At 46.3% G+C, this 11,081-nt stretch overlaps 1 protein-coding gene across 1 annotated transcript in view; it reads right to left on the bottom strand.

The window, feature by feature from the left end:
• ATRN (attractin) overlaps window positions 1–11,081 on the bottom strand; it is a gene marked incomplete at both ends in the record, with an annotated part of 26,007 nt that overhangs the window by 1,635 nt on the left and 13,291 nt on the right. The window contains 5 exons of the mRNA XM_008945578.1: window positions 780–961; window positions 3,783–3,921; window positions 4,412–4,533; window positions 5,610–5,824; window positions 7,466–7,550. Coding sequence (XP_008943826.1) covers window positions 780–961; window positions 3,783–3,921; window positions 4,412–4,533; window positions 5,610–5,824; window positions 7,466–7,550 — 743 coding nt within the window. The remainder of the gene's footprint in view (window positions 1–779; window positions 962–3,782; window positions 3,922–4,411; window positions 4,534–5,609; window positions 5,825–7,465; window positions 7,551–11,081) is intronic.

The following is an 11,081-nucleotide window of genomic DNA, read 5'->3' as shown; positions in this document are numbered from 1 at the left end:
AGCAGGGGAATATTTCTCTTTAGCACTGAAGTCTGTTATCCTCTGGAAAGCAGCAATCCTATTGCCTCCAGTCATATTTTTCCTAGGAAAAGCCCTTCCCACTGTGGTTTCTGGGATCCAGGAGGACTTATTCTGATGTGCCACAGGAGCTCTGGAGCCTAAACCAGGATCTCAGCAAAGCCACGTTAGGGCTTGAGCATCACTTACAAACCCCCCCCAAATACCTCCCTGCTTCTACCAGGGACTGGAAGAAAAACAAGATGATTTTATTGATGTACCAAGAAGGCCAGATTCCAATTTGCTCCTTGCTGGCTCCCACAGAAAAGCACCTGCCACTGAATCAAACAGAAATAACTCCAAATAAGCCAAGCAGCTCGCTGACGTTTGTAGAGCTGCTTTTCTGACTGGCATAAATAACTTTAAATGCTTTACATTAAACACCTCTGGTGCCCCAAAGGGACCTTTCTTTATAAAATCTGTGTTCCAGTCACAAGAAGGCTCCTGCTGCAGTCCTGTGTCCCCCAGGAGACACGGGTGTGATTCCAGTACTGGAGTGAGCTGCTGCCTTTGAGGCACCCTGGATGTTTGTATTTATCTCTCCCATTTACATCCTCTCCAATTTCAGTTCAACAGCACCCAGAGGGTGTGTTGAATTTCAAAAGAAAAAAGAAAAACTCAGTCCTTGGCAGTTAAGAGGCATGTCTCACACAATAGCACAGCAAGGACTCTTCCACAGTCACAGCTTCATTACTCAGGGGACAGAAAAGAGAAGCACTCACCGAGGACTGCATCTTCTGCAGCTCCTTTAGAACAAATTCCACCTTCTTCTGGGTGGTGAGAGAGGCCAGCAACGCACCGTTGGACCTGCAGGACAGCTTGGCATGATCATAGTTCTCCTTTGCATTGGTTATTTTCAAGCAGTAGTTGCCAACCAAATGCCAGTTGGTTCCGCAGATATTTTCTGGGGGAAAAAAAAGAGAGAGAAAACCCAGAGATGCAAGTGGCCTTCACAAGATTCAAACTGAAGGAGGAGTCCTTCCAGGTCTTAGCAGAGTGCTCAAAAGTATCTTTTTTGTTATAATAATGGAGGTGGAAAAGGGAAGTTGTTTAGGGGACCTGAAGTGTGACATCAGTGTTTAGTTATCTGCAGCACTTCCCACAACATGAGTAGTAAAATCATAGAAGGGTTTGGGTTGAAGGGACCTTAAGGATCATCTAGTTCCAAATCACTGTAGAAGAGCAAAGGAAAACAAGTGAGTATTTTGCTGATGCCTTAAAGCCACTTATTCAACCCCAGCTGTTAGGACACAATCACAGAACGTTTCATAGGGTCATACACAGTTTGGGGTTGGACAGGACCTTTGAAGGTCATCTAGTCCAACCCCAGGATATCTTCTGACACAAGAGGACTGTTGGGCCAATTCTGTCCACAGCATCCAACTTCCAGGACTAATCACAGAACTGTTTCAGTAGGAAAAGACCTTTAAGATCATCAAGTCCAACTGTTAACCCAGCACTACCAAATCCACCAGTAAACCATGTCCCTCAGCACCTCATCTCTTCATCTTTCAAATACCTCCAGGAATGGGGACTCCACCAGCTCCCCAGGCAACCTGCTCCAATGCTTGGCAACCCTTTTAGTGAACATTTTCCTCCTGTCCAACCCAAATCACCCCTGGTACAACATGAGGCCCTTTCCTCTTGTCCTGTCCCTTGTCTCTTGGGAGCAGAGCCCGACCCCCCCCTGGCTCCAGGCTCCTGTCAGGAGCTGTGCAGAGCCAGAAGGTCTCCCCTGAGCCTCCTTTGCTCCAGGCTCAGCACCCCCAGCTCCCTCAGCTGCTCCTCCCCACACTTGGGCTCTAGACCCTTCCCCAGCAGCTCCGTTGCCCTTCTCTGGCCATGCTCCCGCCACCCCAGGATTCGAGGTGCAGCCTCCCCAGTGCCCAGTCCTGGAGTATGATCCCTGCCCTGCTCCTGCTGGCCACACCAGTGCTGATCCAGGCCAGGATGCTGGTGGCCTTCTTGGCCACTTGGGCACACACTGGCTCATCTCCAGCTGGCTGTTCACCAACAGCCCCAGGTCCTATTCTGCAGGGCACTTTCCAGCCCCTCTGCCCCAGCCTGGAGCACTGCAGGGGGCTGTTGTGACCCAAGTGCAGGACCCAGCCCTTGGCCTTGTTGAAGCCCATCCCTTGGCCATGGATCCAGGCTGCCATCCCCATTTCACTGTGGGCACAGCCATGCTCACTGCTGAAGAACTCCTCACACTTCAGGCTTAATTATTCCTCTTACAACTAAAACCTGATAGACATTTTCAGTGTGAATTCCTGCAGAGCTGATGTCTGGCTCCAACATCTCAGTTTAGATTTATCCAACAGATTGGAAAGCTCTCAAGTGTCAATTTTTCAGATGGGCTTTTTACACATATGATCAAGTCTTCCCTTCTTCTACAACAAATTAAACAGACTAAGCTCTTTATCTCATAAAAAGATATTTTCCTTGCTCTCATGGCTCTTCTCCAAAGTCTCTACTATTTTTTTAACCTTCCAGACTAGCAAACACCAGACCTGGACATCTCCAGACCTACAGGAGTTACTAGAGGAAGGCTTTCCATGCCCACTAAAGCTCCTGTTTATTTGTTTTGGGTTTTTTTTTCCCTTTGTCTATATTTTATTAACTGTATATTTAACCACTAAGGATTCTGTATTTCTTCCCCAGTCACCAGGAAGAAAAAAATGTTACTACAGAGAGACTAACAGTCAGTTTCTATGAGCTCCTACTGGAAACACTCTAATAACAGAATTTTCCTTACCCATTTTAGGTGCTATTTGCCTAATTCCTCCAGTATGTGTCATTACACTTTGGCACAATTCTAGTTTCTAAAATTAAATAGCATGCATTATTAAATGTAATATCTTGCAGAAGTCTATTATATCAACAGTACTGCTTTTAGCAAATGAAAAGAGAGAGATGAAACCCAGCCTAATCATGACAAAAATGATCACAGCCCTCTTCAGTTGGGACTGAAAAATATTCCATCAGACTTTGTGAATTTGCTGGAAGTGTGGACAGCAGGTCAAAGGAGGTGATTCTACTCCTCTACTCCACAATGGTGAGACCCTACCTGGAGTACTGGGTCCAGCTCTGGAGCCCCCAACACAAGAAGGACATGGACCTGTTGGAGTGGATCCAGAGGAGGCCCCAAAGATGATCAGAGAGATGGAATCCCTCTGCTGTGAGGACAGGCTGAGGGAGTTGGGGTTGTTCAGCCTGGAGAAGGCTTCAGGGAGACCTTATTGTGGCCTTTCATTACCTGAACAGGGGCCTACAAGAGAGCTGGGGTGGGACTTCTTATAAGGGCTTGTAGTGACAGGATGAGGGGGAATGGCTTCAAACTGGAAAGAGGGAAGATTGAGGTTAGAAACTAAGAAGTTCTTCACTGTGAGGCTGCTGAGACCCTGGGCCAGGTTGCCCAGGGAAGCTGTGGAGGTTCTGTCACTGGGTGTCTTCAAGGCCAGGTTGGATGGGGCTTGGAGCAACATGAACTAGTGGCTGCTCTAGTGGGAGGTGTCCCTGCCCATGGCAGGGGGTTGGAACTGGATGATCTTTAGGCTCCCTTCCAACCCAAACCATTCTGTGATTCTCTGTTCCACTCCAGCTTAGCACTACAAGATTACATATTTGGGGGTAAAATAAACCAAATAAATTTAAAAAGAAAACACCCCAATTTTGGACAGGGTGAACTGGATGTTTTTCCTCACACAATTTCAAGCAGCACCTACCTGGCAGCGCGATGCACTCCTGATTCCTGGGCTCCCACTGGCAGTTCTGATCCATGGCACAGCTTTTACAACTTGTCTTTTTATTACAGTAATAGGCTGGGTTATCCTTGGGACAGTTGTCATAGAGAGTAATAGGAACCTGAAATAAAGAGCAGAAGTGAGGCTTCTTCCCATCCAACAAGGCTGGGCTAGACCAGCCATGAGCACCACACTGCACCTCACACTTTGCACCTACAGCTGGGACACTGGGCACAGCCTGGTCTGTGTGTTCAGGATCCTGCCCCAAGCCACCATCTGACACATTTTCCTTACTAAAGCTTTAACAAAAGGATTAGTTTGTGGGTTTTTTTTCACTTGGAAAGGTTCTACTGATGGCAAACCCAAATGTCTGTGTGTGTTCCATGAACCTAGCCCAGAGCCAGCCTCCTAACTTAAGGGAAGAGGCTCATGAAAACCCCTTGGATCAACTTGAAAAAAAAACAGATTTCAGCATGTTAGCAGTTTTAGAGCTACACATGCACTGGAAATAATGAAACAACAGGGGCTGTAAGACTGGCAGATGAAGGCAGCTGGACGTTTGATATTTCCAAGGCTAAATCTGAGCTACAGAAGCATTAGAGAGACATTACCTGCTCCTCTGTGCAGTTGTTATGGATGGAGACGCACTGGTCAGTGCACCACTGGCAGCTGTTTGTGTTTGCTGTGCAGCTATAGCAGTCTGTAATCTGATCACATTTTTCATTGTCTACAGCTATTAAAGAAAAAAACCTGCATGACCAAAAACAGGCATTTCCTGACAGAGCTCTTGATTACATACAGTTCAAAGATACAACCAAGCAGCAGCGCCTGTAGACTTCCTGTTAGCCACTACTTACAACTGAGAGAACCAGCAGCAACCACAGCAAGACTTGGAAGCTCATGAGCTAAGACCAAGCATGGATGCCCAGTCAACACCCATGCAGATGATGCCAGAGGACATTTCCCAAGGACGTTGAACATCTCCCACCACAGACTTGCTCTGCTGCAAGCCTGGCCTTCAATTACGTGAAGCGTTTTCATGCAAAGCCTGAACTTTCCACTTCATCTTTCCAACTGCTTATTGCCTGAGTTGTGTGAAAATTTATTGTACGTTGAGAGCCCATCAAAGCAATGTCCCTTTACATCAATTTCTTTTAAATAATTAAAGGCTGCCATCTATTACAGAATCAAGGTTCGTATAATTCAATTCAGAGCAACGAACGCGTCGGGATGAGGCGTTGAAAAGTTGTTTAAAAATTATCATAAGGGAGAAGACAGGAATGAGACCTTAAAATAAATGTTCTTTTTGCATGCTCCTGTCCATAACATTCTGTAGAAGGAGAATTAAAGGAACTTTTCTTAAAACACTTGCCCTGCTGTCCCTCTTGAAGGGCCCAGGATAAGACCACAGGGCCCAGATCTACCTCCCTTGCCCTGTGGTGCTCATCACCAAGTTGCTGGCTCTCACAAGGTCAGTTCTTGGAGCAAACATCTACAGAGCACTGTTCCAGGCCTGATTCCTGACTAAAGATCTCTGTTTGGGATATGAAAGTGACTACAGCAGTACAGTAGGAATAAAAACATCTAATGAACAAGCAAGGGGGAAGGAGAGGTGGAAACATCTCCCAAGAGGCTGCAGCCACTTGGTCAGAGGAAGGTGTCCCGAGGCATGTATGGAAGCACAACTACAGAGCCCCCAGCTTCAACTTGGTCTGGTAATGGCACACAACTAAGGCAAGGCAGAACATGGAAAAGAAGAAGACCCTACGTGCCTTTTGGGAAGGAAAAGAGGAAGGAGGTGACACATACCTGGCCTGGGAGGACAGTCTTCGAAGACCTTCTGCTGCAGCTGCGGGGTGGCCAGCTCCCAGGGGAGGCAGCGAGGAGAGGCCCACACGCAGCGCACCCCGGGGCCAGCTCTCCAGCAGGAGGTCTCATTCTCAAAGGCTTCACACCTCTCAGGTGTGTACTGCAGGATGTCACTCAGGAGGAGGCTGTTGAAGCCTCCAAATACGTACATGGTGCTAGGAAGAAAGGGAAGGAAAGAGAGAAATGTTTGAGCCCGTGTTCATAAACCACGTGCTGCTGCAAGTCAGTGTGATCCAAGGTGTGAGCAAAGTGGTTTGTTACACCCCAACATGTATAAATCCCAATAAATAGCTCTTGGTTAAGGAAGGCACTGAAGAAAAGGTCAACTAAGCTCCTCTGCTTCAGGGAAGCTGGAGAATCTCAACATAGGGGTCTTGAGACAGTCAAACCTATCCAAGGTCGTGGAGGGACCTTCAGCCAAAGCTCTGGGTGACACCTGCTCAATGTGGCTCTATCTAAAATGCTGCAGAAACGTGGGATCCTCCTGCAAAGAACAGGGGCAAGAGAGGAAGGCTAAAACTCAGGGCCACAGTCTCACACCATTAAACCAGCGTTCAGAAACTGTGACCAAACAATTCCGTGTTGTCACATCTTGCTACACTGCTGTGACAAAACCACAGTTATTGTCATGGTCCTTAGCAAGAGTCATCGTGTCAACTTGAAAAAAAAAAAAGCCACAAATCCCCAAACAAAATAATACTGCAGGGTTTTTTTTTTAAACCTTCCTTCAGGCAAAACATATTTCATTCGTTAGACAAAAATCCCAGTTAAGAACATCCATGTTTGTAAAGGCAGATTAAAAAAAAAGAGAGTAAAGAAGAGTTAATGTAATAAAAAAGAAAAGTTTTGGTGGAATAATAAGTGGTTTTAAGATGATTTTCATCCTGTTTTAGAATGAGAACTAATGCACAGGCTTAGTTGCCCTTCATGGAAACAAATGCACGGCTGGTCTTCAGCACACAGTGGAAGGAGTAGGTAGTGAGGAAGATTGGAGAGATAAAAGGAATATCTTGAAGCACACCTTCCTTTTCAAGGCAGTGACAGTTCTCTGCCTGGCTTAAACTGAGCTTTAAGGAATGTTATGGATTCACAGAAAGTATCCTCAAAGGATAAAGGAACCAGAACAAAAAGTTCCTGAGAAATATCACTTCTCAAACTCAGCTGCAGTAACTGCTGCTCACCTGAGAGCACAGCTATTACTCCAGGGATATGATGCTCAGGAGTAGAAATCTCACCTAGGATTTCACCTAAATACTGTGCAAAGAACCAGCACCCAGGAGAAGTCGTGGGAACTGAAGCAAGTTTAGAAACACTAAGGTGTGATTTGGAGAAGGAAGTTGTCAGGGAAGCTAAATAAGAAATGGAAATCCATGAAATTATGAAGTAAATAAGAAATATAAATACATATAAAAATAGGAAAAAGAAATAGGAAACAAAAAAGAGATTTTTGAAATCCCTAAGTGAGCTGGGGGTTTAGTCCAGTGGAGAAGAAGGGCTGGGGATACTGAAGGCATTACAAGACTGAAGATCTGAGTACTCTGAGATGTTTACAACAGATCCTCAACCCTCTGGTCTCCCCCAGAGTTACTGATCCAGGTGTAACAACACACACATGCACCAACAGACACACAGGGGTACAAGTGCACTGAGATATCACCTTCCACACCCTGATCTAGCAGGAGGTGTCTCTGCCCATGGCAAGAGACTTGGCACTAGGTGACCCTTATGGTGCCATCCAACCCAAACCATTCTCCACAAAACCCATCAACATCCCAGAAGCTTGTTTGCAGCCTTACCTGTTGTAGAGCACAGCAGAGTGTCCAAACCTGTTGACGTCGTGGTGGAGCGCCGGGCGGGGAAGGACAGACCACCGATCACAGGCTAGGATTAAGGAAAGAGCTGGTCAGAAAAGCTTCTCAGTGCCATCAATGACTCAACTTAGGTAACACTTTCCTGCCTGAAATATCCCAAAGTACTTTAATAACCACAGGGAGACATATAATTATGGTGTGGAGGTCGGGCTCTTCTCCCAAGGAAGAAGAGAGAGGACAAGAAGAAACAGCCTCAAGTTGAGGGAGGTTGAGGTTGCCCCTGAGGAACAATTTCTTGCCCTGGAGGGTTGCCCAGGGCTGTGCCAGGCTGCCCAGGGCAGTGGTGGAGTCCCCACCCCTGGAGGGGTTTCCAAGCCGTGGAGATGTGGTGTGAGGGACACGGGGCAGTGGGGACCTGGCAGGGATGGGTTAAAGCTTGGACCTGATGACCTTAAAGGTGTCTTCCAACCAAACCAATTCTAGGATTCTCCTTTACTAGTGGAATTTTTCACTGCCTAACAAGCTGAAGTTTTATCTGTTTATATTGTGAATTATATACAGTTTTGCCCCAAACCAGTATCACTGAGAACAGAGACTTATCTTCTTTTTTTCCCCCCCTTTTATTGCAATTATGTTCCTAGAGGGTAGATACCCATGTTTTTAAAAATATTTTTCACTCATCATAGCTTAAGGATTTGTGGTTGTTTTTCTCCTTTAATAGAATGTGAGATTATTCCATCTTTTTCTATTAGCATAACATTTATAAGTTCTGCTCCATTTTTCACTCGGTTTCTCAGGTAATTTCTTCCTTTAGGCAGCATGAAAAAACCAACCAAGCTAAGAAACATTTAACCCACAGAGCAATCAAAGGAACAAAAGCAGAAGCCAGGCCAATTCCTAGCACTTAAACTGGGTAAAGTGAAGGGGATCATCTCAGGGGCTAAGGTCCCAGGGGCAGCTTGTGCAATTTTATGCAATTAAGACAGAAAAGTCAACCTGCTGGAAAGATCTACAGAGTCCTCCAAGATCTTTCATAGAAGATAAAATCATTGTAGAAGATAAAATCAATCTTTCTCTGAAAGAAAAAAAAAAAAAGCCCACAAATCCTACTACACAAATAAATGGAGAGGGCAAAGAAAAATTTCCTTATTTCTTTTTCACCAAATTTCATTGGAGAATTGTTGGGTAAAAACCAATCCCAACCTTTGCTCCACCAGAAAGTTTTGTTCAAGGGCACTGCTGAAGAAAAGACATAGGACCTGGTTGGGCAGGTTTAATATTTCCATAAATTTTGATTTTGAAGTTTATTTTTAGATGTCATTTGCTTGATTTCCAAGGAATTCAACCCAGCCCAGAGTCACTCCTGAGACCAGCACAAGCATGGTTCCAATTTTTCACAGGAGACTTCAGCAAAATTGGGCAGCAATTTGCAATTTTTTATTCATCAAGTTGTGAGTTATGTGAGGCCAAGAAATATATTTTTCTAGATTAATAGAAGGCCTGGAATGTTTTGCTTTCTAAGCTTCTTTCCCATCTTTAACTGAAGATCAAGTATTGGAAAAAATGAATAACTCTGAAACTACAAAGGATCCTCTCCCTTCATGACTTAGGAGTTAAGCCAAGCCTAAAACTTACAATGCACAGGATTTATTAAATATACAATTCAAATAGCACACATACACTATGAAAACATTCAGCTCCTTTCTATTTTGTCTTCAGAGCTGAATTTTTGCTGGGGTAAATAAGAGTTTTAATTTCTTTCCTGGGGGGGAGAAAAGATCATTGTGTAAGTGGAGCCTTTACACGAGTATTTCATGTTGAGGTGCAACAACATAAAGTTAAAACTTATTTAAAAATGGAATAAATGGTTCCTGAACCCACAGGAACTGCATTTTGAGACAGTTTGCCTGTCAAGTTCCTATTTTTCTTCTAGATACATCCCATATGCAACAGAGGTGACTGCTGTTGAAAGCACAACTCTTCACCCCTGGAGATGAGCAGCTCCCAGTGGAAGGGCTGCAGCTCTCACTCTACTGCTATGAAAGGATTGAGTGAGGATTTTGTCCACCCAGAGACAGAACTGCTGCAGAACAGGAAAGTCTCCTACAGAGGCCAAAGAGACTAGTTTTGGAGACAGGAAGGGCTAACTAGTCACTGCAGTGTGCAGAACGTCAGAAAATTACAGTGAGACTCCTCTACCCAACTGCTCCTCACCCACCCTGACCACTGACCCAAGCCAAAGGCTTCTCCTGAGAAACAAGAAGTGCACATGCACAAGGAGAGCTGGAACACTACCCTGAAATCTTCCAACACTGGGCAATTTGGACTGAATATGCCCCACTGTGGCCAAGTGGAGGACAAAAGGATAAAAAGCACTAATGTACACTCAGATCTACCTGAATACTGCACCTTGAACCCTGGGTTTGGATTTGGGCTCCTCACTCCAAGAGGAGTGGCTGGAGGGTGGACAACGAAGCTGGGGAATGGTCTAGAGCCCAAGTGTGGGGAGGAGCAGCTGAGGGAGCTGGGGGTGCTGAGCCTGGAGCAAAGGAGGCTCAGGGGAGACCTTCTGGCTCTGCACAGCTCCTGACAGGAGCCTGGAGCCAGGGGGGGGTCGGGCTCTGCTCCCAAGGGACAAGGGACAGGACAAGAGGAAAGGGCCTCAAGTTGCCCCAGGGGAGGTTGAGGTTGGAGCTGAGGAACAATTTCTTGCCCTTGAGGGCTGTCCAGCTCTGCCCAGGCTGCCCAGAGCAGTGGTGAAGTCCCCAACCCTGAAGTGTGATATTTACAGTGCTTCCTCACAATCTACAGGCTTATTCATAGAACCATAGAACCATTAATGTTGGAAAAGACCTCCAAGATCATTAAGTTCAACCTGCACTACCATGACCACTACACCATGTCCCCTAGTGCCATGTTTACATGTTTCTGAACCCCTCCAGTGCTGGGGACTCCAGCACCTCCCTGGGCAGCCTGGGCCAATCCTCACCACTCTGCCAGGAGAAAAATTCTCCCTAGTATCCAATCAAAACCTCCCCTGGGGCAACTTCAGCCCATTGCCTCTTGTCCTATTGCTTGTTCCAGTGGAGAAGAGACCAACTCCCACCTCACTCCAGCCTCCTGTCAGGAGCTGTAGAGCACCAGAAGGTCTCCCCTCAGCCTCCTCTTCTCCAGACTAAACACCCCCAGGTCCCTCAGCTGCTCCTCACAAGCCATGTTCCCCAGACCCCTCCCCAGCTTTGCCCTTCTCTGGACCCACTCCACCATCTCAGTGTCCTTCTTCCCTATCCCACTGTACCCAAAATTCACCTCAGTGCTCAAGTGCCTCCCCAGTGCTGAGTCAGGGGGCACTGCCCTACTCCTGCTGGGCACACTCATTTTGACACAGGCCAGGAAGACACATTCCCATGGAGACCAACAGGATCCATGTCATTACTGCACAGGTCACATACAAAGAACCACAGAGTAGGAGTTTCTGCTGGGATACTGATGAGCAGCCAGCACCCTAACCCGTTCCTGGCACTGCTCCTGGGCTGGTGGGACAAGGCAAGTTGTGCATAAGGTGTCCTGCCATGTAAAGACAATTTGTGGTTTATGCCTA

The sequence above is a fragment of the Merops nubicus genome, unplaced genomic scaffold, assembly GCF_000691845.1.
Source record: "Merops nubicus isolate BGI_N331 unplaced genomic scaffold, ASM69184v1 scaffold7428, whole genome shotgun sequence".
NCBI lineage: Eukaryota > Metazoa > Chordata > Aves > Coraciiformes > Meropidae > Merops > Merops nubicus.
Note: the sequence above shows the minus strand (reverse complement) of the source record. Positions and strands in the feature narration are given on the sequence as shown.